The following is a 26,185-nucleotide window of genomic DNA, read 5'->3' as shown; positions in this document are numbered from 1 at the left end:
TTTGTCTCTTTTATCTTCCTTATCTCTCTCCATCTCATTTTCTTTTTCTGCTTCCCCTTGTCTCTGCATATTTCTTCTTTCCCTCTTGTCTTTCTTTCTCCTTTATAGTTGTCTCTCTTTCCTTCTTACACCTCCCTTTGTCTCTCTTTCCCTGATTTTCTTTCCCTCCTTGTGAGCGCCTTTCTCTTTGCCACACCCCCACCTCCATCCATACACCCTTTCTCTCCATCAGGAACTTGTTCATGATTTTGTCAGTGATGCTTCCAGTTCCATTTTAATCAGCAACACAATCCTCTTTATTAATCCAGTTCCAATTAATCCCTTATTAAGGGAAATGGTGTATAAGTGCAAAATAATATGTTTTAAAGTAGACTTAAGAGGGTGTTTGAGGTTGAGGGACTTCCTCAAAAATTTCCTTCCAAAAACCTTACTTATGATTGAATCGTAGTTGCACTGTTCAGCCTCCTCTTGGCCTGGGGACTCCTTTGTCTCCTCTTATTAGTTTGCTTCAGTTCAGGCATCATTGGTTTCCATGGTGAGAGTCTTTGGTGCATTTTTCTTTTTCAGCACGATTAGAAGGAATTTTGGTTTTTGAAGTTTGCTGAGTATTTGTGGCAGGACCTTGGACTATTATTTTGGGGGTTTGAGGGGAAAATCTGTGTAAGTTGAGTCCAAAAAATCCAGTATCGTGCCAAAGTAACCAAGGAGCTGAGTTTTCTTATTTATCTTTTTTAAGTAGCACCCGAGGAGCCAAATTTGTTGTATTTTCTTGGCATTGTTTTTCCTGTAAGGGTTCACAGATACGTATACGTAAGGAGTCCCTCTTCTCTTTCTTTGTCAATGAGTTTTTCTCTTGCCCCACTACCCTACTTTTGGTTCTGTCATGCTCACTTCCTTTTCTGTTTGTTAAGTGGGTAGTCTTTCCTTTTATTTTTCTTCCTTATTTTCTCTTTTTGCCTTCACTTGTTTCTGCCTTCCTCGGTTTCCTCCCTTTTCCTGTGTCTGCACCTCATTTTCTTTCCACTTCTCCTCAGCACATTCTCCTGTGTCTTTTTCGGTTTCTCCTCTGTGTGGTCATTTTTCTGTCAGACCCCAGCACTACCCACATTCTCCCTCTCTGTGTTTTTTCCTCTGTTTCTCTATCTCTTTCTTTCTGAATGTTCCAGCACTGAGATAAGTGCCATCGCTTGTTCCAGCGAGTGGTGTGATATGGGGGCCGTGTGCTTTCTAGCCCTGCTTGCTATAATTATTCCATCTTTCTCAGACTTTTTTCTTTTTTTCTCATTATGAAGTGAGTTTGAGAGTGCAGCTAAGAAAGAAAGGACCGGGCACAGTGGCTCACGCCTGTAATCCCAGCACTTTGGGAGTCTGAGGCGGGTGGATCGCCTGAGGTCAGGAGTTCGAGACCAGCCTGGCCAACATAGCAAAACCCCGCCTCTACTAAAAATACAAAAATTAGCTGGGCATGGTACTGGGCACCTGTAATCCCAGCTACTCAGGTGGCTGAGGTGAGACAATCAGTTGAGCCCGGGAGGCGGAGGTTGCAGTGAGCCTAAATCAGGCCATTGGACTACAGTCTGGGAGATAGAGCGAGACTCTGTCTCCAAAAAAAAAAAAAAAAAAAAAAAGAGATAGGCCTACCCTCCATAGAGGGCAAAGGGGCATAGTAGATGGCTGGTTTTGAGGTAGTTCATTCTTCATTCAGACGTGTGGCGCCCTTCCCCAGGCCCTAACCCCTGGAAGAGGGAGGAAAACAGCGATCCACAGAAGTGCCTCATAAGAAATGTAGCTGCTCATCTGGCCATTAGCCGCATCTAGTCCCCAGGTGACTTTTCTCTGAGTCGCTCTCCCTGCCCCCTGCAAGCCAAAAGGGCGGCCGACGCAGCCCGTCACACTGGGACTGCGAGCGACCGGGCGCAGCTGACGGCCGCGTTCTGCGCGCGAGCTAGTTGCAGCCCCGACCTGCCGCGGTCGCCGGCCCCGCCCCCGGGAGCGCGGGCCAATGGACTGGGCTCCAGGGGGAGGGGCGGGCGGGCGGTCGGCGGGCCTGTGGCGGTAGCTGCAGGGGCGGCGGCGGCTGTAGTGGTGGTGGTGTCTGTGGCTGCGGCTGCGGCTTGGCCGGGCGTCCGCAGGCCGTGGGGGATGGGGGCGGCGAGCTCCAGCCCTCGGCGGTGGCGGCGGCCGTAGGTGTGGGGCGGGCGTCCGCGTCCGGGACGCGGGATGGAGCGCCGTGGTGAGTGTGAGGAGGTGGCGTTCGCTCCGGCTGCGGCGGTCGTGGCTCCGGGCTGGGGTCGCCCGCGCGAGCGCCCGCGAATTGCCGTCCAGGGTCCGGGAGGCCCGCGGAGGGCCCCGAGCGGAAGCGGTGGCGGGCTGCACTGGGACGGGTGCCCTCGCGCCAGGACTGGAGTCCTCGGGGAGGGTCCGGCCAGGGCTAGGGGCGCGTCGGGCGAGGCAGACGCGGACCAGCCGGGGAGGACGCCAGCGGTGGCCGGGGCAGACGGTGACGATCGTAATGAAAGTTAGCACACGGCGCGTACTACGGGTCCGCCTGCTGTTCTGAAGACTGCACATTTTAACTCTTTTAATGTTCAGAACAGTCCATGATTGTTCGACTCGGTTTTCACACGGGAAACCGAGGTTAAAAACCTGCCAATGCACACAGACTAGTGGTTGGCAGCGTCAGGACTAAACTCAGGCGCTTTTGCTCCGGAATGGGTCTGTGTTGACCACTATGGGTCTGTGTTCTTGCCTGGATTCCAGCCCCGCTCCCACCTGCCCTGACCGCAGCCCTCACTCCAGTTGGGCTCTCATTCCTGAGATATTTTAGGATTTCCGTGGTGCATTTTCTCCTGGTCTCTGTCTTTTGGGTTTCGTTGAGAGTTTCCCTCAGTCTTAGAGGTTTGTCCCGGTTCAATTGTGGACGCGTTTTGGGGTTTGACAGTTTTAATTAAAGTATTTTTTTGGACGGGTTAGTTGGAGTCGGGCGTTTCAAGGTGGAGCCCTCGTGACTGACGAGCCTCTTGTCTCTCTCTGTGTTGATCTTTTTAAAAGTATGTTTCTCAGAGGGTATTGGCCCGAAATCTTTTCGGAGGGCAGGATGTTACCTGCTAATGACAGGAGCTGAGCTCTCCTTCCCTTCTCTCCATCTGTCTCTGTGATTGTATCTCTTGTCTCTCGTTTATCTTTTGTCCGTCGTTGCCAACGTCGGCTGTCCATTTTGGTTGCTCCATTCTTCTCTCTTTATTTAAATTCTTGGATGAGGAACTTGCTCTTTGGCAAAGGGTAGTTTTGGCTGGTCAAAGGAGAGCCCTGCCTGCCAGGAATGCTAGACATTCTGGAGGCGGGGGGTGCTGGGCAGCTTCCTCTTTTTAAAGCGTGCTAGGTTCAAACTGTACAGAAATGAAGTGCATGTGTATTGCATGCTTTCCTTTAAAAATTGTTTACATAGTATTGATAAAACTGTTTTTCACATGTCCCTAATATGTTTTTGTGGAGAGTGCTTTTTGAAACCATAGTTAAAGATTTAATCATCATTTCAGAATGAGCTCGTCTCATCTTTTTAGCATCTTTAAGTAGATTCTTGCCAAATCTGAAATTGTACTGAAATAGCAGATTTCTGAAATATCTGGCAATTTTTCCTCAAGAAGAAATGGTAAAATGGGAAATAGTAAGTATAGATATTTGGGGCAGTTTTACACTTCAATTAGAGAGCCTAAAATGAAACCACTGCCATAATGTGCATTTGGCAGGGGGTATGTGGGGCAGCAGACATTTGATTGACACAGGCTCCTGAAGTCGTGGGGGATAGGAAGTTTGTGTCTACATTTCTAATGCACACATTACTTAGATTTACAACATACGATGAAAGTGGTTTTGCACGGTGATTTTCTACTTGCTACAGAATTCTTCGAGAAGTGGATAATACATGTTTTTAATATTGTTGGTTTGAAGTTGAAAGAGATGCACCAGAATTAGTGTGTCACAAATATTTTGCACAACAGTCTATTTGTACAGTTCAAATTTCACTTGGAAGCTTTTTAGTAGGTTTCCACAGAGTCAGTTAAGTTTCTCCAATTGTTTCCAGTCCTGTATTTCTTGCTCACAATCCACTAATGTATTGTAGTGAAGCTACATCTTGTTCAAAAACAATTTCCCACAATGAAGCACTGCTAGTAATAATGGCTTTTCTTTGTTGTTCATCTTTATGATGAACCAGGCACTCTGCTAAGTACTTTGCATGCATCATTACCTAATTAAGTTGCCAGTTGCAGTCTGTTAGTAACTACATTTTATGTTACTGCCAACAAGAGAATATTCATTTTAGCACATGAGAAAATAGTGTGTATGATCTTGGAAAGTGTATATTGTCCCAGCTTCTCATTATCATAGTTCATTTATGAAAGCTTGGGTTAAGTTTGTTATTTTAAGCATTTTTTCAATTGTAATGTTTCTTTTTTTACTCTGGAATATGAAAAGTAGTAATATATAACAAAATCAGCACATTAATCATTATAATGCTGGCTAGAGGTAAGGTGTCATTCTTTTTTATAAGAGGTGAAGAGTTCTTCCCCTTGCCATGTGTTTGATGATGTTGTTGTTGTTGTTTGTTTGTTGCAGATTTTTTAAGTCTTATTTAAAAATGTTCCAGCAGTTTTGAAACACTTTAAAAGTTTAGGTTACTATTTTATATGTAGTTACTTAAGTAAATTATTTCTGCTAAAATAGGTGAATTGTTTTAATGTCTTTAATTTTTGTAGCCATCTTTACCAGTGACAGTGACCAATTCTCTAATTTACTAAGCTTAAAAGCTGTCATAACTAAACAGAATGACTTTATTAGGTAAACTGCAAGAGTGATGTTTTGTTAGGCTAATAGGCATTTTGGTTAGTGATTTGTAAAAGAGCTGCCCAAACAAGGCACTTTGAATTTTTGTTTTGCTTTTGTTGATGGGAAAGAAGACTTAGATATAATAATAATGCTCAAAAATTGCCCTAGATTCATTTTAGAAATGATGCACACATTTAAGGATTAATGTTAGATAGTTTTGAAACTGGTTTAAATGTAGAAGTTAGATTTTCAGAAATAATTTGAGATTATCAAAAGGACAATGAATAAACTTTAAAAATTATAAAGTGTGGGGTCCCCAGTTTAATAATCAGGAGGAGCAATAATAGAAATCCAACTTTGATTTCAGTTTTATGTGATCTTCCCTCAGCTTCATATGCTTTTATTTTTGAAACATACCATTTTAGAGAGTTTTTAAAAATATATATATTTTCACTTCGAAACATTGCAACAACCCAGAGTTATTTTTGTTTCTATAAAAATTAATTGAAACTTTATTAAGTTTATAAGCCTATCTGCAGATAGTTCTAAGTAGTTCATTCCTCATATGCCAAGCATTCTGCTATGAGCAGAGAATGCATGGTTAGCAAACGGACGTGGTCTTGATTTCCATGAGATTATAGTCTAGCTAGGAAGAGGTGATCTATTTGAACTATGGAATAAGCAGTGATGAAAAGTAGAGGATACTATAGAACATCTCACAGGTGATTCTACTCTGGTTTGGTGGTAGTGGTTTTGTGGGGGATGGGGATGGTCCGGGAACATTTCTTTGAAGAGGTAAGCTTTGAGCTGAGATCAGAACGAGTTAACAAAGGAGAAGGAATATTCCCGGCAAATAGAATTACTTATAGACAGGACCCTGAGCTGAACAGTTGGTGTTTTTCAAACTGTAGGGTCATGAGCTGTTACGTGTGTGAAACCAAGTTGGTGAGTTGCACCCAGCATTTTAAAAAATGAAATGGGATGGAATTTTAAAAACCTCACATACATCACATGAGCCTTACCCAGAAGCCGTGCCACACACAAATATGATACCCTTAACATGTATATTGGCTCATTATGTGAAATTATTTCCTGGTGAGTGTCATTGTAAACAAATACTGTTGAAAGAATGAGAAGGAGGTGTGTGTGGCAGGAGTGTTGAGAGCCAGCAGGTGTGTCTCCATATAACATTGCACAGGTAGGTAGGAGCTAGATCTCATGTTGAGCCTTATAAAGCATGATAGCTTCTCACTTGTCCTTTGGAAGGGTTTTCAGCAGAGAAACGACGTTATGAGATCTGTGTTTGAAATGTTCAGTCCATTTGTGATGAGACAAGAATGGTTGCAGATAGATCGTTGGGAAAGTAGTATAGTAGCTCAGAAAAGAAATGATGAGTAATTCGCTAGTGTGGTAGCAGTAGAGAGAAGTGGATTGATTAGAGAACCCTGTAGATCAGAAAGAAAAATAAACTATGGAGTTGGGTGAGATATAGGAAGGAGTAAATGATACAATAAAATATCTTACATATGACTAGAAACGGATATTGCATAAAACTTTCTAGTGGGCCAGGCATAGTGGCTCATGCTAGTAATCCCAGCATTTAGGTAGGCTGATGTAGGAGGATCACTTGAGCCCAGAAGTTTGAGACCAGCCTGGGAAACATAGTGAAACTGTGTCTCTACAAAAGAAAAATTTTTTCTTTTTAGCTAGCTAGATGTGGTGGTATGTCCCTGGAGTCCCAGCTACATGGGTGACTGGTGGGGAGCAGATGGCTTGAGCCCAGGAGTTTGAGGCTGCAGTGAGCTATAATCACACCACTGCACTCCAACCTAGGTGACAGAGTGAGACCCAGACTCAACCCTTCCCCCCCCCCCCCCGCAAAAAAAAAACCCAAAAAACTTTTTACTGTAAATTTTATAGAAGTCCTTAGTCATCTACCATTTTTAAAGTAGCCAAATATTCAAGACAAAATACTTGAAAAAAGTGTCAATAATAAAGTGTGAGTTAATTTAATTTCTCCAATTATTTCCTTTTTGATTTCCAGAGATACAAACAAGATTAGAACTTTTAACTCTGGAAAGGTAAAATGAGAGTGAAGAAGACAATAACTGATTTTCTTGAGTTTCAGCTATGTGCCAATATTAGGCGTTTTAACATATGAAGTCTTATTTTGTGATCCCTTTTAATCCTCACACAAGCCTATAAATAAAATTGTCCTGGTCACCTATCTAGAAAATATTAGAGCCAGGATTCAAATCTAAATTTTTCTCATACCAAAAGATTACCTTTTTACTACCATCCTGAGATTATCAAAAATATTGCTCTGATAATCACACCTTTATTTATTTAACCAGTCAGGGTATGTCAGATTAGTGGACACCCTTGTAACTTGTTTTCAACAAAGAAATATCCTTGATGAGACTTGGTAACCCAGGATGTGTCGTGTGTGTGTGTCTGTGTATATGTATGTATATGCATTATTAGGAAAAACCAACTGTAATTGAACTTTTATGTTCTCGACACTTCTGTATCATTGTGTCACGTAATCCCTACAATAATCTCCTGAAATAGGTGTTGTCAGGATGTTATTCCCATTTTATAAATGAGCATACTGAAGTAAAGAGATGAATAGATCATATGATAAGTGACAGAGGAGGATTTTAACAACAGGTCTTTCTTTTTTCAAACCCCATATCTCATCTTTATTTTTGAAGGTGATGTCATGGAAGGAGAATATGACCTTCTACTAAGTGATGTTTCAGAACAACTTTTACAATTAAATAAAATTCTGTACCCTAGGAATCAACAGGGAGTTATTAAGAGCATGGATTTTGACTTCAAGGCAGATATGGGTTTAAGTCCTAATTCATTCTCAGTTGAGAGCTTAGACAAAGTTTTAACCTCTAAACCTCAGGTTCCTCATTTGTGAAATGTAAAGAACAATGGTTTGCATGTCAGAGTTGTCAGAATTACTGGCACTTAATAAATGCAAACTGCTATTATCAATAATACAGTGAATGATGATTGGTTTTTAAAAATTTAAAAATAGGATACCAAAGTGGGCTGTTGTTGAAAATCTAGTGTAATATTTCCCTGGCTGATTTAGTATTTGTGTTTTTTTCTCTCTCCCCGCTTGTTTTTGTTTTGTTTCTTGCCCCCTTAAGGATTTCTGTTTTTCTGACTGTTACATGAAAGGATGATTGCTCACAAACAGAAAAAGACAAAGAAAAAACGTGCTTGGGCATCAGGCCAACTCTCTACTGATGTTACAGCTTCTGAAATGGGGCTCAAGTCCTTAAGTTCCAACTCTATTTTTGATCCGGATTACATCAAGGAGTTGGTGAATGATATCAGGAAGTTCTCCCACATGTTACTATATTTGAAAGAAGCCATATTTTCAGGTTTGTCACTTTTCTATTAGCATTCTTACTGGATAGTTCGTAAAATTTTAAATGCTGGCCTGCAGATAAGTTTGTACACGGTGGTAGGAATAGGGTATTCTGCTTTAGAGATTTTAGGGCTTTTTTCCCCAAATCTTTGATGGTTACAATGTAAACCATTTTATAATTAAATAATAGTCTAATACATAATAGAAACTTTAGTGTGAGGGAATAAGAATACAAAAAAGAAAAATATCTTTGATTCCTGTGGTTGGGTCCATTTGACGTAGGAAAACTTGAGATCATTGGGATTTCAACCTTTTTGTTAATGGTAACATAGTGCATTGATTGGTCTTAAATAAGCAGACTAATGTTTATAATTTACGTTGTTGACACTGTTACCTAGTTCAGCTTTCCACGTTTTAGATGAAGTTTTGGTATCTAAAATGACTGCGCTTAAGTGATTTTTTTTTTTTTTTTTTTTACAAAAATCAGACTTAATTCTGTTTTGCTGATATGTAACATCTTGAATTAAGGGCTAATCACAGAATTATCTGTCTAGTTAGAAATGGATAATGGAGCATTAGACTCTGTTCTCCTAAAGTAAAAGATTGTTTATCTCTGACTCGTTCTTAGTACCTGTCTTTCAATGTTTAGCACCTCTTAGGTCTAAATTTGGTGACAGTGATAATTAATAGTTACAAAAACAGCTCCTATTCTTTTGTGGTAAATGGCAGTTTCATTTCCATATTCATGGTGGTATGTCTAGATATAAAAATGAAGATTCTCAGTGTTACTTATATGAGACCTCCTGGGGCTTTATAGAAATTTGTAAGATTTCAATAAATAGTTCTATGTATGTATGTAAGTTAAATACTTATTTTCTGATGGACATTTTGAAAAACTAAAATTGTATCTTATGCTTGTACTAAATTTAAGAGTTTATTTCTAATCTGTTATTTTCAGGTTGAAATGCCCAAAATGACTGGAATTGAAGCCTCAAAGTTTTAGTATTTGAGTTTTCCTTAAAACAGCAATCACATAAGTGATTCTTTTGAGACTGTATAAATATTATTAGAAAAGTTGTTCATATTCCCATTCATTTTAATAGCTTCATTTTGAAGTCTGATTGTGGATGATTAAATGGCAGTGAAGTTACCTAAAGTTATTGTGGAAAGATACCCTGAGTACATTAAGTATTATAATGGTAGCAAATTTGCCAAAATGATTAATTTCCCATTTATTTAAAGAAGCATAGCTTTGTAATAACAATTTGTTCTCAACTAGTTTGATTTTTTAAATTTACAAACAAAATTTATACTTCTTGATACACAGTTCATTAACTGGGTTAATTTTTAAGGTGAAATTTAAAATGATGTATTAGTTGACAAGTCATTTACTTTGATTTAAGGTATAAAACCGTATTTTATTTAATACACCAATTTAAATGCATTTTTATTCACATAAATAAGATTTCTAGTTAGGATTTCTATTTGTTTTTAGTTATTTTTCTTAAGAGATTTATATCTCTTAAAAAATCTTCATTTTATGTAATTATCCTTGTGTCACAGATTTAAAATGATAGTAATTTAAAACAAGTTGGACTACTTCTTATCTCCAAAAAACATTTTTATAGGAGTTTTAAATTGTGAGCAGACACTTCAGAGAATACTGAAGGATGGGGACTGAAAGTTGATCCTAAGTGAGAAAAGAAAAAAATAAGATACAGAAAGAGACTACCCCTTGAGGTAAAAAGATATGTATGGAAATATATTCACTGAAATTTAATTTTAAGAATTCATAAGGACATTATCAAAAAGTTTGCAATTTATGGTCAACAAATTAATTACAAAATGGATAAACTGTTTTTTTGATAACCAACGCAGTAATATGCAATGGCCAGAGGATGTTCATTATTTACCTTTGGGTTGATTTTAATGCTTAGTCTTCAATCAGAATTAAAAGGATATATGTATGCCACGTCAGGATGAATTTTGAATATAACAAGAATTTGGTTTTTTGGTCTTTGAAATACTGTTATCAAAATCTATAAATAAACAAGTTAATTTGAGTTGATGGAACCTTTTTGTTTTATAAACATAAATGTACCTCATTATAAAAGATAAGTTAAATGCTACATAATATTGTGCGTGTTTTTAATTTTGATGATTTTCAGCTTCTTTAGAATATCAGACTATTCCTTATTTACTTAACAAAAGTATTACAAAGATCTCGTGAGATGTAATCTTCAGGAAAGATAAAATGTTTAAAATGCTCTAACTATTTAAGATGGTATTATTACATGTATCCCTATAGTAATGAGCCCTGCTTTTCATCTCTGGGTGTTGAGAAATATCCCTGGACTTCTTTTCTGTGGTTATCACTGCAATGTTGAACTGTGGCCAGACAGCAAAGAGCCGTTTCATTCACTGTTTTTCTTTTTAAGTGGAAGAGCCTTGTCAGTAATTTCTCAGTAACCCTCCCAATATTTTGTGTATTGCCTCCTTAAGAGGAAGATGCCATATTTTTGGCATTGTTTATTACCTTTTAATTCACATTTGTTAATTGTTAAGCCAAAAAGGCAGCTCTTAAGAATAAAGAATGTAGATATACAATTAAATCATCTTTTGGTTTAATCAGAATACCATTTTCTCTGTAATAACTTTTATCTGTTAATACCTTTATTACTAACTGCAGCAGTAATGTGCAGTCACTTGACTTTTACCACAGATGTTTAATCATAGGTTGAGGCTAGTCTTAGATAAACAGCTTCATGATTGGTTTATGGCTACATTTTACCTTCTCCAAGTAGTTAGAAATGATATATAACTGTATATGGTGCTTTTCATTTTACAGAGTACTTTGTCATACAGACAAGTTTAATCACCCAGTCCCCTCAAAGGCAGGTACCTTTAGCTCTGTTTCACAGATGAGATGTATGTATAACTTATGTGATTTCATCATTGTCTTATTGCTGATAAATAATGACCAGGTTATACGATTTGGTTAAATTGGTAGTAAAGGATGGCAGCAAAAGCTCTGAAAAGAGAATCAGAATCTAGGTTCTAGGCTTAGTTCTACTGACTAGCTTTGGAATATGGCTTAATTCATTTAATTTTTTGTTAAGAATGAGGCACTTGTGCCAGATGTTATCAGTTTTACGAATCTGCAATTCAAAATTTGATTAGAGTTGGAGATTATTATGCATTGTTCTGAATGTTGGCAGTTTAGACCTAAGAAGACAGCTCAGTATTTGTTTTCAAATTATATGAAAACAAATTAATGAAAATTTCCTGAGAATATGAAGCTCATATTGTAATCGTCATTGAGGAACTGATTAGAAAAAATGTAAATGTCTGCCAAAGAGCTCTGTACTCCCAACAGGGTTAAGATATGTATATGGTTTATCTCTAATTTTCAAATTTACAAATATAAATAGCTTAGTGTGGAAGATTAGAGGACTGAAAATATTCTATTCTTGCTGGGGTAAGTTAAGTGACAGAGTTTGGTAATTCTCTTTCCACTACTTAACCGCCAGGAGGAGGTTACCTTGTAGCCTTATACAACTAGCAGATGTGGAATTTGAAGTTCTAGATCTCTGTCCAGTGTCATCAAGATACATTAGGAATAATTGCGGAGTAAATGTTCTATCTTATATGAAAATGCTGAAGGCACTCAGTTATGCATATGCATGTTGTGTTTAATTATAACACTGTAGATTAATATATGTGCAGTATAAGTACCAATTCAGGTTTATGGTTTCCTCCCCGTGGAATAATGTGTTCTAAATTCTAAATAACAGACTCATATAAGTGCTTTTCAAGTTTATATAATAATTTTAAAGTCTGTCATTGTGACATACCTCCCCATTTTCATGTGGAATAGCATTCAAGGAAGCTCAAAATCTGAGAATATGGAAAATGTAAAGGCTTTTTAATTGGGCTAGAAAGAATAGTATAAAATATCTAATTGTTCTGCTACTCAGTGCTTGTAAATATTAACTGCCATTTTAAAATATATTTGAGGGAAAATAAATAGTCTAATAATTTCTTACAGCTTTTTTATTATATAGTACTATTTTAAAATGGATTTTTTGGTTTGTGACTATCGTGCCTTGTTTTTGTTTCTTTTTTCTTTTTTTTTGGCTTGGTTTTTAAATAGGCTGGAAAGGAAGATAAAAATGTAAGACCAATTTCAGATGAACTAGTCAAGTTCTCTTATTTATTTATTTATTTTATTTATTTTTTTGAGACAGAGTCTCGCTCTGTCGCCCCGGCTGGAGTGCAGTGGCATGATCTCTGCTCACTGCAAGCTCTGCCTCCTGGGTTCACACCGTTCTCCTGCCTCAGCCTCCCGAGTAGCTGGGACTACAGGCGCCCGCCACCACGCCCAGCTAAGTTTTTGTATTTTTAGTAGAGACGGGGTTTCACCTTGTTAGCCAGGATGGTCTTAATCTCCTGATCTCGTGATCTGCCCCCCCTCGGCCTCCCAAAGTGCTAGGATTTCTCGTGAGCCACCATGCCCGGCCAAGTTCTCTTATTTTTAAAAGATGCTTTCTAATTTAAGAGTGTATCACCTTTATATTATTTAAAAAATAATTACACTGACCTCATAAGTGATAGCTTCTGATGAATTGTTTTTACAGGACTGTAGTCAGAAGTAGTATGTTAACTTTCTAAAACAAATTTTATTGAACAGTTAGGTTGAATAAAAAGTTTTTATTGAATTTTTTATTAAATGAGAAGTTTAATACCATTAAATAATATATTCTATCATGAGAGGTTCTGCATAAATTTACAAAGTCTTCATTGAAATCCTGTCTTGTGAGTTAACTCAGTTCTTTTCCCAGGGAGAATATACAGGAGGATGTGTAAATTTTTTTTTCAGACAAATTGCATTGTTACTTTTACCACTGATGCCTCTTATGTAACTTTACAGTGTGCCAGAAATTTTGTGAAATATTAGACACATTAAACTGCTAGCCTCAGATGTGTACTGCTCTATATTACCCTAGAAATAAATCTTTTTAGAAGTGATTTCTAATGGATATCACTTAGAAGTTAATGTGAATGTTAATAGATCATTGTTTAGTGACTAGAAGGTATGAAATGAATCTTTGAGAAACGAAGTATGAAATACAAATAGCTCATTTACACCTGTGCCAGTTCTCTGTGCATTAGATTCCTCTTCTGCATTTGCCTAGAATGGTTTATATCATTTAACAATGTTTATAGTAGTAACTAGCATATTCACTGGAAGTTAAAGCCTGGTAAATTGCAGATCGCAGAGTACTTGTCATTAAGCTTAGCTTCTTCAACCATATGCCAATATATCATAGTGATTAGGAGCTCAAATTCTAGACCCAGGATACCTGAGGTGGAATCCTCATTTTGCCATTTGCTAGTCGTTTGTAGCCCTGGGCAAGTTATTTATCTTCTTCCTTTATGCTTGTTTCCGTGTCTATTAAAAGGAGATAATGGGGGTTTTGTGACGATTAAATGCGTTTATGTGTGTAAAACTCTTAGAATAAGCATTTTCAAATGTCAGTTGTTACTATTTTCATAATCCCCGGTAGCTGAATAAAGTAAGTTGCTGTTTCTCGGGCTTCACTTTCATCCTGTAACTTCAAAAGTCATCACAGCAAAAGGAGTTTCCTAGTGATAAGTTCTGAAACATTTTTTCTCCTTATTTTCATTGCTTTCCCTAAAGAGGTTAAGCTGAATTAACAAGATTGATTTTCAAATTATTGTCAGGTTTTTTTTTAATGAAAGAAAACATCATGTTTTTTTCATTTATTTACTTAAGCATTTCCATGAAGTATTGGCAATACAAACACTGTGGTATTTTGTTAATGCATGAGAACAAAAAGTGGAGCTGGCTAATCTGTCTTCACTTGATAAGTGGAATGAAGCAGAAAATAAATGACTCAGATGGGTGAAATAGTAAATTAAAATTCAGATTACTGTATTACAGAGTGAGTAGATAAGCAAACATTGGGATACAGAAGTTTTACTATTCTAGACAACTAGTATTAAGACTTTAGTTGAATTTTATTATATTCACATCTATAATAACTTTGTAGTATAAATTAAATTTCATTACATTTACAATGTGAACACTATGGCATTTGAAAATTATCTTGTATTTAGTTATATGACTCAATTAAGTACTATAACTTGAGAGGTGTAGAAATTTTTAATAAAACATATCCTGAATGACTTTCTTTTTCAGATAATTCACCAATTTAGATTTTACGCAGAAAATGAAATTGAAACTTAAATGTAATGTCTTTTCTTCCTTAGTCAAAATACTGTGGGATCTAGCTATAAATGTATTTGTTATTGAACATGATTGTATGTGAGGCAAACCTGTTTTCAAAGGTAGTTTGAATGGCTTACAGAATTACTAGTAGTAATTGCCATTTATGTATATTAAGACTATAAAGTAGCTTTATTTCTATTTATTTGATATTCACAACAACCTTGTAGGTAAAACAGGTATTATCAATTGTGTTTTTACTGACGATGAATCTGAGATCAGAGAGGCTAAGAGTTTTGTATGTGTTCTTTTCAAGGAAGAAGCTGATCAAGGGTTGGAACCCAGGTTTCTCTATCTAAATCTATTGTTTTTTACTGCATCAAGCAGCCACTTTCTTCAGTTTTGGTAAAAATGGAATTTTCTTTAAACCATTTATGGCACAACTAGTTGAGGGCTTGCTGATTTATGAAGTTCCAACTGAAATATTATTAGGACATGCTCATGACCTCGTAGTTTACCCTTCTGCCCAAATATATAGGAAAGTTTATGAACCTTTGTGATTAGCATTTTCTTTATTTAGTCATCATGTTCATTTCTGTTTATTTGTGGGCTTCAGAAGGGTATTTAATTTCAGGAATTGGAATTCTTTATAGTGCAACTGAAGGAGCTTCTGAAACTTCTTACTAAAATAATTCTGACGCCATTTTTTAGTATGTTAGTTGGGGACAACTTCAAGATCTGTTTATTAGGGCTACCCTGTAGGAAAAAAAGGAATTGCAAGTTTGTAGATCATTTGTGCTGCCACCAATTATTAGAGTGTTTTGCAGTTGCAGTGATTTTTTTTTCTTTTATTTTTCTTGAAATCCAGGGACAGATTGGATACAGTGATTTTTAAGAAAAACTATAGCAGGGACTCCCAGGACCTTTTTACGCTGTTAAAAAAAAATTACTGAAGATCCCAAAGAGTTTTTATGTGGGTTGTATCTATTAGAAATTAAAACTGAGAAAGTTGAAAAGCATTTAATAATTTTAGAAATATATGAATTTCTACATGTTTAATTTCCTTGATTCTGAGAAGACCACAGTATTACTTTGGTTTATGTAGGCATTTAGGCCATTAGTATTTTGTAGTTTTTGCCCAACACTAATTTTGAATATTGATGGTTGTTGTTGGCACTCTGAAAATCAAGCTCTTTTGGCCTGAGATTTAATGTTTCCTAAGTATATTAATACCTGAAAATTTTATTGTAAAACATTAGAACACGGGATAGAAATAACTTTTTCTAAGACTAACATTTACTAGGTTTCAAAAAGAGGGCAGTGTAACTCTCTGTGATGAGAATCTCTCCACCTTGGTTTTGGTTAAGTCAGCAGAAGTACTAGCATTCACCAACTTTAGTTAGTTATATATGTGCCAAAGATTTGGCTGTACAAAACTGGGGAAAAAATAGCGTATCAGGAACGTTCCATAGGCTGGGCGCAGTGGCTCATGCCTGTAATCCCAGCACTTTGGGAGGCCAAGGCCGGTGGATCACCTGAGGTCAGGAGTTCGAGACCAGCCTGACCAACATAGTGAAACCTTGTCTCTACTAAATACAAAAAAAACCAGGCGGGTGTGGTGGCAGGCACCAGTAATCCCAGCTACTTGGGAGGCTGAGGCAGAATAATTGCTTGAACCTGGGAGGCGGAGGTTGCATTGAGCCAAGATTGCATCGTGGCACTCTAGCCCAGGCAACAGAGCGAGACTTCAACTAAAAAAACAAAATAAAAGACAAAAAAAAAAAAAAGGAAGGTTTTTTGATTTTTTTACACCTATTCAAATTATATTATTTTCCCAGAAGTTTCCTTTATTTCATATCTACTAGATTTCATTTCAGAGCTAACCTATATCATTAACCTATTTCTACTGCTGCATAAAATATTACGTTGGTGCAAAAGTAATTGAGGTTTTGGCTATGTATACATATATATAATTTTTTTTAGTGACCAAATCCGCGATTACTTACTTTTCCACCAACTAAAAATAGTTGCAAACATTTATGAAGGGCCTACTGTGTTCCAGCCACTGTTCTAAGTGCTTTGTGTGTTTTAATTCATTTAACCCAATAACCCTGTGAACTAGCTACCTTACCTTCTTTTTATAGGTGAGGAAACTGAGGCACAGAGGGGCTAAGTAACTCACCCAAGGTTTCTCAGCCATGGAGTTAGAATTCAGTCAGGCAGTCTGGTTTCAGAGACTATGCTTTTCAGCCACTATACTGTATTGCCTCAACTAAGTAAACCTACCAAACTAACATTACCAGTTATAAAAAAGAGATAATAGTGATACTTATTAAATTAAGACAGTTATTTAAATTGCATATTCACATTTTCCCTAAGAATTACAAAAATTGTATATCAAGCTTTAAAATTATGTTTATGGGGAAAATTTCAACAACACATAAAATTCCTAAAATATTTTACCTACTTGTATTTCATTTTAAAAATAGATTTTATTTTTTAGAACAGTTTTAGATTATAGAAAAATTGAGATAATAATACAAAGTTCCCATATAGTCCATACACTGTATTAACATCTTACATCTCTTAGAGTTATAGAGCCAGTGTTTGATAACCAGTAATAATGATGCATTATTATTAACTAGTGTCTATATTCAGATTTCCATAGATTTCCTCTAATACTCTTTATTATCTTCCAGGATCCTATCATATTACATTTAATTGTTTCTCCTTAGGTCTTCCTTGGCTGTAAGCTTCTCAAACTTTCCTCATTTTTATTTTAAGGAATACTGATTAGGTGTTCTGTAGGATGGCCCTTGATTAGAATTTGCCTGACATTTTTCTCCTCATTAGACCGGGGTTATGGGATATTGGGAGGAAGATTACAGATGTAAAGTGTTGTTTTCATCACTTTATATCAAGGATACTTACCTTGAACATGATTTGTCACTGTTGATGTTGACCTTGGTCACCTGTCTTCAGTAGTGTTTGTCAAGTTTCTCCACTGTCAAGTTACTCTTTTTGTCCTCTTTTCCATACTACACTCTTTGGAAGAAGTTAGTCCACATAGGTCATATGTAAGAGAGTTATGTTTCACCTTCTTGAGAGCAAAGTATTTGCACACATTTTTTACAGTTCTTTTACACTAGAGATTTGTTTCTTTTCCCCTGTTTACTGATGTATTCAATCATTTATGTCAGTATGGACTCATGAACATTTGTTATGTACTTTAGGTTATAATCCAATATTACTTTATTTGTTGCTCACATAGTTCCAGCTTTGGCTATTGGAAACTTTCAGTTGGTTCCTGTGCACCTTTGACATGCCCTCCTCACTGTAGGGTGTTTTTTGTTGTTTGTTTTAGTTTTTTTTTTTTTTTAAAGTTCTTCCTTCCTTTCTGGCATTACAAGATGCTTGTTACTTATCTTGAACATTTCTACCCCGGTCCTAGAATCAGCTATTTCTCTAAGGAGACCTGGTTGCTTTCATTGGAGAATAGTATTAGAAACCAAGATCTGGGTGCTAGGTGTGCTTGTTGCTACTGTCATTTCTTTTAGGCCCTCTCAACTAACAAAGAAATATATATATATATATTTTTACATATAGATATTTATATAGACATACATATTTTATATGTACATTTTCATGAATATATTTATACATGCATACATATGTGCACATACATTTGTATGTATATATGTACATATGTGTATATATGTTTAAATATATACACATAAATATTTCTATATGTAGTCATACAGAAATGTGTATAAAAGATATAAATATGTATAAAAATATATACTTATATAAATAATATAGATGACTTGATACAGAAATATGTGTATATACATACATGGGTCATAATGAGTATGACCCATCATAGTATTCAGTATTACATTGAATGAAATAATATCCTTTTGTTTTTAATAGTGCCTAGCACATAGTAAGTGCTTAATAGATATTAACTCTTATTAAAAACCAATGCTGTGTAAGTTTACAGAAAGGAAAATTATATAAAAGTACCGTACTTAAAGTAGTTGTCTTGTCAGACTTTTGAGGATTACTTCAGGGGTTAAAGGTAGGGTGATTATACTTTCTGATTTACTTGGGATGAAGATCGTAGAATGTGATTGTTGTGCTAGCATGACTGTGAGTAGCATCCCCCTTTCCACTAGCAAAAGTATTTTGGTTTGAATGATAAATTATATAGTCATCTTATTTAAGGGGTAATAAAACTGCATCTCTCTGACCTAGAATGATGTAAATGAGTGGAGTAGGCTGGGAGAAAATGAATGGGCACTGAGAAGAAACTCATCTATCTAAGAGAGCAGCACTGCTCTGTTCCAGCTACTGTGGCCGAGGAGGAATGTGGCCCTGAGTGTAAAAGATTTTGATTTTTCAGGAGTAGGCAAAATCTAGAATTTGTGTAATGATCCCTCAATTTTTCATCATTGGCAACTAATTCAGTTTTTCTAAAAAGCACAAAAACTCATTAAAGGTCTGTACATTTTATCATAGGTAAATTATATCATAATTTTAAAAATGTGTAGGTTAGATGATGATCTTTATATGCCTGAGTTACTGGATATGTTAAATAAATATATGATAGTAAAAGTATAAGACAAGGAAAACTTACCTTATAAAGTTGTCTCAAGGGAAGTCTGGAGCATATATTAAAACTGAGAAAACTGAAAAATGTAGTACTTAAATTGACCATAACTGTGAGAGCCTTTGAAATCCTTAATGAATTAAAATGACTAAGGATTTTCTGAAGGCTTTTTAAATTGTATGTAATTGCAACAGTGAAGATAGAAATGAACGTATAGTAGGCAAAAATTGTGTAACCAAGGCTTCTACTTGAAATGTGCTTCAGGTGATGTTTTGTAGTTTAGATTTGTGGAACTTTGCTCTGGAAATAAATTATTTTTTTTTCTTTTTAAAGACTGTTTTAAAGAAGTTATTCATATACGTCTAGAGGAACTGCTCCGTGTTTTAAAGTCTATAATGAATAAACATCAGAACCTCAATTCTGTTGATCTTCAAAATGCTGCAGAAATGCTCACTGCAAAAGTGAAAGGTAAGGAAGATATAGTCAAAGTGGGTTGCTGTGGGCAAAAAGGAGCCAAGTGATATATTTTAGTTTATAATGAATATATAGCCAATTCCTCTCATTGCATTTGTATGATGTATGTCAATAAGGAGTTATATATACTTTGATATTGAAATATTCCCACTAAGTCACACCTAAAGCTTTCTTCTTTTTAAAAACTAACTTTATTTAGCAGCAAATACTTTAAAAAGACTAACTTAAACCGAACAATTGATGTTTAAAATTTGAGTTTTTTATGAATGAGTGCATGCTCTTTCGAGGTGATTAGTGTACAAGAAGTCTTTGTTATGTGAGGACAACTGGTGTTGGAGAGTGGTAATCTCTAGTGACTACTTAAAAGAGGGAATCAAATGCAGAAAAAGAAGGCTTAATTGGGACCTTATTTTAAAATGTGAAAATGAAATTAAAATTATAAAATAAGTTTATCATATATATGTATGGGTGTGTGTGTATCTATAGCATATAGATGCTAAAACTTAGCATGAAGAGTTGGACCATTATCCTCTGATGAAATGACTTGCCACTCAAAATTGTGAAAATTATTCTGGGTTGCGGTATATAAAAGAAAGATTGAGAACGAAGTGAGTGTTTGAGAAGAAATGAGACAGGAGGCAGGGAAATTAATTAGGAGATTGTTAGGAATAATGGGCTAGATGAGGGTTGAAGCTGAGGGCTTAAGCTGGGTGTGGTAGTGGTCAAATGCGATTTGTTATATAAGAGGGAATGAATGTCAGTTTGACAGAACGACACAGGTTGAATGTTAGTGGTTATGGAGAAGTTCGGTGTTGAAGATGTGGACTTGGGAATTGTTGATGTATAGGTAGTGGAAAAGGATGACATCAAATGAGTATGCAGAGTAAGTAGAGGACTGATGTGAGATCCCAGGGAGAGAGAGAAGATATAGAGGAATTGGAGAAACACCTAACAGGTAGGGAGTTGGACCTACAAGGAGGTGACATGGAATTTTAAAAGTGCAGGGTTTTAAGAAGTTATTATCAGTGTTAAATGCCACCGATAGGGTAAATGGATTCAAAGTAATAAAACTACAAAAAGTGACCTTTAGGTAGCAGTGATGTAGCAGTCAGAGACAGACAAGGTAACAGCAATCCTGTGACCAATTCTGTGATAGAGGTATGCCTAGGCACCATGGGAGCACAGAGTGAGGAACTCACTCTAGGCTGAATGAGGAAAGGAAACTCTCCTTTTGGGGAAAGGGATTGCCTGTCCTGAGTCAAAGGTCAAGTAGGCATTAACTGGACTGGGCTGAGTGGGAATGGGGCTGCGATACAAGAACTCTGGGTGAGAAAAACACGATGAGATTGGTGAACAGGATCATATTCGGAGAGGCTAAAGGGCATGCGTCAACGGATGAAGCAGGAAAAAAAAAAAAAAAACCTTGTCTACAAAATATAGTTCACATACTTAAGGAAACCACCCCACCCAGCACTTTTTGACATAGATTTATCATGTTTGTGTGGTTTCCTTTTTTCTGTATTTCAAACACTGAAAAAAATGTAGATGATTTTAAATGGGAAACATGAATAGCTTCTTCTGTCCTGACTTTCAAAAATGTGCTTAGTAACCAAATTTGTTTCTAAATAGATTGTTTACAAGTACCATTTAACTTTACTTAGATAGGGAAATTTGCGTCTATAGATAGTAAAATTTCCATGCTTGGAAATAGCAACCTAGTTCAATTGTTGTCAGTAGCTATTGTGTGCGGTCAGGATGTCCTGGGGAAGGAGTGCGCCTGTGTCTAGTTGGTGTCCACATTCCAGAAACAAACTTGAAGAGAGTGCTGTCTCAGATACCTTGAAGATCTTTTTGTCTTTGAGGAAAAGTAATTTTCTGAATATTATTTTCCACTATTACTATCTTTACACTTGGGATTATTGTTACTCTTTTACTTCTGTGCTGGATGACATTTAAAAGGGGAAGATTATTTTGTTGTTGGGAAACTTCCTCTGTTTCAGTAGGACTCCATGAGACTAGAACACTTTAAATAATTGTGTTTTCTTTGTGTTAAATTTGTATGGTTTATAATAAAACTTCTTTCCCTGCCCCAACTCTTATTTTGAGGCCATTTAAAAATATCATTGATACTCCAATTGAAAAATATTCAGCGACTTGAATAATTGAGGTCAAATCAACTTAATTAATTATTTCATTTAATGGCAATTTAGTTTTCAAAACCTGGAAAGGCAGAGAGTAGGTAGAAACCATTTTGAGTATCTGTTCAGTGCCAGCCAGTCTAAGTGCTTTAAAACCTATAAATGTACAGTAGTAGCTATTTCAGAAAGGAAAAGTTTTTGGGACAGAAAGCTGTCTGGAATATGGGGATCCTTTATATTAGTTAAGGTTTCAGTCTTTTTGTTTGTTTAAGAGATGGCATCTCACTCTGTTGCCCAGGCTGTAGTGCAGTAGCATGTTCATAGCTCACTGTAACCTTAAACTCCTGAACGCAAGCAATCCTCTCACCTCAGCATCTCAGTTAGCTGGGACTACAGATGTGAGCTGTCACTCTCCTAGCTGATTTTTAAATTTCTAAAAATTTTCACAGGGACAGGGTCTTGCTATGTTGCCCAGGCTGATCCTGAACTCCTGGCCTCAAGCAATCCTCCCACCTTGGCCTCTAAAATTCTGGGATTACAGGCATGAGCCCCCACACGGGGTTCATCATTGAGTGTTTTTTTTGAGACAGTGTCTCACTCTGTTACACAGGCTGGAGTGCAGTGTCATAATCTCAGCTCACTGCAGCCTCCGCCTCCTGGGTTCAAGCAATTCTCCTGCCTCCGCCTCCCGAGTAGCTGGGATTACAGATATGTGCCATCACACCCGGCTAATTTTTGTATTTTTAGTAGAGATGAGGTTTTACCATGTTGGCCAGGCAAGTCTCAAACTCTTGACCTCAGGTGATCCGCCTGCCCTGGCCATCGAAAGTGCTGGGATTATAGGCATGAGCCACCTCGCCTGGCCCCATCATTTAATTTTAACTCTGTGTATGTTTAAAAAACAGCAGTGACTTGGGTATATGATTAACTTTAAGACCTTAAGTATGAAATGCATTTTTTCAGATCTACCAAACAATAGAAAAAAATACAGAATAACTTTAGAATCAGGGATGTGGAATCGTATTTGTATTACCACAGGTTTGAATGCATGAAGTGTGTCTGCTTCCTCTGTGTAAGTGAGAAAAAGGAATCTTTACCCATATTTTTTATTTTAAATGTGGAGTTTACCTTCTAATAACTTTTAAAAGAAAAATCTTTAGTTTTTTTCCCATTCATTCTAGTAGTGATTTGCGTTTCCTGTGTGTCCTCCTGTTTCCAAGCAGGAAATTAAGTCTGACAAAATATTTGCAATATGGTAAGAGAGATACAGCCTGTTTTTAAAGGAGATAAAGGTATCTTCAGAACTCAGTAATTTATTATGTACTATTTGTTTTCATTATTTTCAGTTATTTTGGTCAATCTTATTTTTAATATAAATGAAAGTAACCCTTAATTTAGGTTTTTTATGTTCTGCATTTTACCCTATATTTAAAAATTGGTAAACAAAAAAGAAAAATAAGTCTTAATTATGCCTTCAAGATTGTAGAAGCCTTATACTTCTGTTTTGAAAACTTGATTTTATTAATAGGCAGTTCACACGGAATGCAAATGGTATAAAAGGGTATTGAATGATGAAGTTTTTTTGTTGCCTTTGACCATTAGTCACTCATTCCTTTACCTAGATAAGCGACAACCTTTATTGGTCTCTTGTGTGTTTTTTCAGAGATATACATATACAAGCACATACACGGATGTGTTCTCTTTTTTAACCTCCTTTTTACACAGATGGTAGCGTTCTGCTCCTTGTTCATTGTCCTGGTTACCTGCACGGAAAGGGTTTCCTCATTCTTTTGTTACTATTTGTTTTTTCAAAGCTGTATGGTAATCCCTTATATTGATGTACTATAATTTATTTAACCAGTTAACTACTGATGGATGTTTGGATCATTTCCAGTTTTTTTTCTATTACAAACAATGCTTCAATAGTCATGCAAATTCCTAGATGAATAATTGCTGAATCAGCAAGCATGTGTGTTTATATTTTTTGATATTACCAGATACCCTCAGTATAGGTTCTGCCCTTCTGATAGCAGTGCTGAAGAGGCTGATTTCCTGTACCTTTGCCAACAGACCTGGTTACAAAGCTCTGTTATCCAGTGTGATAGTGAAAAGTGGTATCAGTCTAGGTTTGATTTGCATTTCCCTCATTTTGAGTGCAATTGAATATCTTTTCATTTGTTTCAATACCATGTTTACATCCTTTTATGTTAATTGACCTTTTGTCTGTTTTTCTTTTGCTGGTAGGTCTTCTTTTATTATTGATTTATAGAAACTCTGTGTAAGTAAAATTAGCCTTTAGTCTTTGATTAATGTTGAAATTTTTTTTTACATGATTTTTCTCTTTTATTTTTGCATTAACATTTTTCAGTGTTTTTTATGGTTTCTGGGTTTTAAGTATCAGGAAAGACTTCTCTGCTCTGAGATTATAATAGAATTCTTGAATGTTTTTTCTTCTGATGTTTCATGGTTTCATTTGTTGAAGTTAAGTCTTCAGAAACATTGTAAAGTATCTAAGCGTCTGGTAAGTTTTAGCAGGTAATTCATCTTTTCGCCACTAATTTGAGGTGTCATCTTTATCATAAATACACTACATTCTCACATATATCTGTTTCTGGACCTTATTCTGTTTCATTGATTTGTTCAGTTGTATGCCCAGACCATTCTGTTTTTATTGTAGTTTTTGTGACATTTTAATATATGGTAGGGATAACTTGTTTAGAATTTTATTTTTTCCATGAAGATTTTTGAATTGGCTGTTTGGTTCCAAAAAATACCTACTTTTTTAAAATTTATAGATTAAATTAAGGAAAATATACATACTTAGTATTTCTATCCAAGAATATAATATGTACTTTATTTCTTCAAGTTGTCTTTTGTGTTCCTCGGAAGCAACTTAAAGTTTTCATTAGGTAGGTCTGGTAGCTTTTTTGTTTTTTTCCCTGTGTATTTTATTCTTTTTTCCCCCCCCTTTTCATGCTTTTCTTCCATTGTATCTTTTAATTGATGGTTTTTGAACTGTGGGCTCTGACTCATGACATCAAGTTAGTGGATTGTGACCAGCATTTTTTAAAAATGAAAGAGAATAGAAAAGAAAAATCAGAAGCAACACTTATTATATAAAACTTAAGTATGTGTCAGAAATGTTATAGGTGTTATATAACTGATTATTATTATTATATGTGTATAGAATACTCAGTCATGATGCAATATGTATTTTTTCCCAAGGTTGTGGTAGAAAAACATTTGAAAGTTGCTGCTCTGATAGGTTGGATGAATGAAAGCTATTCATGTGATTTCTTGAAGAGATACTAAATGTGTCTTAGGGCTTTGTATTGTGATTTAATAGGGAACTCAAGGGAGGCAATCATTTAAACCTTAAGCAACATTTTAATGAGCTTTTGAAGAACTATTAATAGAGGGGATGGAGTGGAGACAGAGACACCAGTCAGGTTGCTAAATAGTTCAGACTAGAGGTAAAACATGGGCTTTTAAATTAAATCAGTGGCAAATGGGGATGGAAAGGAGGAAAAAATATTTTAGAGGCATTTTTGAAAGTGAAGCTAATAAGCTAAGGATTGTATGGAAAATAACAGGTGGAAAGTAGGAGAAGAAATATATCAGCCTATTAGAAATGCAAATTGAGCTCGGAGGTTAAAACTAGACAGGTAGTTTAGGAATTTGTTCCCTCAAAGGTATGGAAGTGGATGAGATTCTGTAGGGATAGTGTATATAAAGAAAGAACTATAGAGGCTAAGTAGAGAAAGCTCTATGGAGTACAGATTGTCTACAGATGGATATTGAACAGAGGAAGAGAGCTTGTGTTTACTGAATCCAAGCACTGTACTCTGGGTGCTTCACACTTGTTTTCTCAGTCATTCCTCTCAATAATATGCTGTTTTGCTTATGAGGAAATTGAAGTAAGGTAATGTATCCAGACTAACACATAAAGTAGTAGAAACCAGATTTAAACTCAGGGCTGAAACTCCAAAGCCTTATATTACTTTTATATCACCTCTCATTTTGCAGATATGGAAACTGAGGCATGGAGAGAAGTTTGTCCAAGTTTTGCATATATATTAAGTGGTAGTGTTGTTGAAACTTGCAAAAAGGTTTAGTAGCTTGAAGACTTATAAGAAAAAAGACCTCTAATTTTGACTGATAGGTTATTGTTGACAGTGTTTTATGTTATTATATGATAATAATAGCTAACATTTTTGAACATCTTCTATGTAACAGGCTCTGTTCTAAGTTCATTTAATCTTCACAACAGTTCTTGAAGTATGTGATTATCCCCATTTTATAAATTAGGAAACTGAGTTACAGAGGGGTGAAGTTATGTAACATTGTAAGAGAGAGAGTTAGGATTTAACTTAGGCAGACTGACTTCAGAACCCATCCTCTTTACCAGGGGCTGGCAAACAGGCTGGTGGGCCAAATCTGGCCAGCTGCCTGTTTTTGTAAATAAAGCTTTATTGGAACACAGTTAGTCTTATTCATTT

The 26,185-nt window shown here is 36.2% G+C and overlaps 1 protein-coding gene across 5 annotated transcripts in view; it reads left to right on the top strand.

Moving 5' to 3' along the window:
- Positions 1-1,925: 1,925 nt before the first annotated feature.
- ARHGAP29 (Rho GTPase activating protein 29) overlaps positions 1,926-26,185 on the top strand; it is a 64,775-nt gene continuing 40,515 nt past the window's right edge. The window contains exons 1-4 of one of the 5 annotated variants that reach the window (XM_021921017.1): positions 8,134-8,228; positions 9,844-9,955; positions 14,782-14,870; positions 19,408-19,542. In XM_021921017.1, the coding sequence (XP_021776709.1) occupies positions 19,470-19,542 (73 nt within the window). In that variant the 5' untranslated portion in view covers positions 8,134-8,228; positions 9,844-9,955; positions 14,782-14,870; positions 19,408-19,469. Of the gene's footprint in view, positions 2,234-6,710; positions 8,229-9,843; positions 9,956-14,781; positions 14,871-19,407; positions 19,543-26,185 lie in introns of those variants that run through there. The other 4 variants (XM_021921007.2, XM_021921015.1, XM_021921013.2 and 1 more) reach the window with 4 other exon arrangements.

The sequence above is a fragment of the Papio anubis genome, chromosome 1, assembly GCF_008728515.1.
Source record: "Papio anubis isolate 15944 chromosome 1, Panubis1.0, whole genome shotgun sequence".
Lineage (NCBI taxonomy): Eukaryota > Metazoa > Chordata > Mammalia > Primates > Cercopithecidae > Papio > Papio anubis.
The sequence above is the reverse complement of the archived record's forward strand: the minus strand, read 5'-3'. Positions and strand labels throughout refer to the sequence as shown.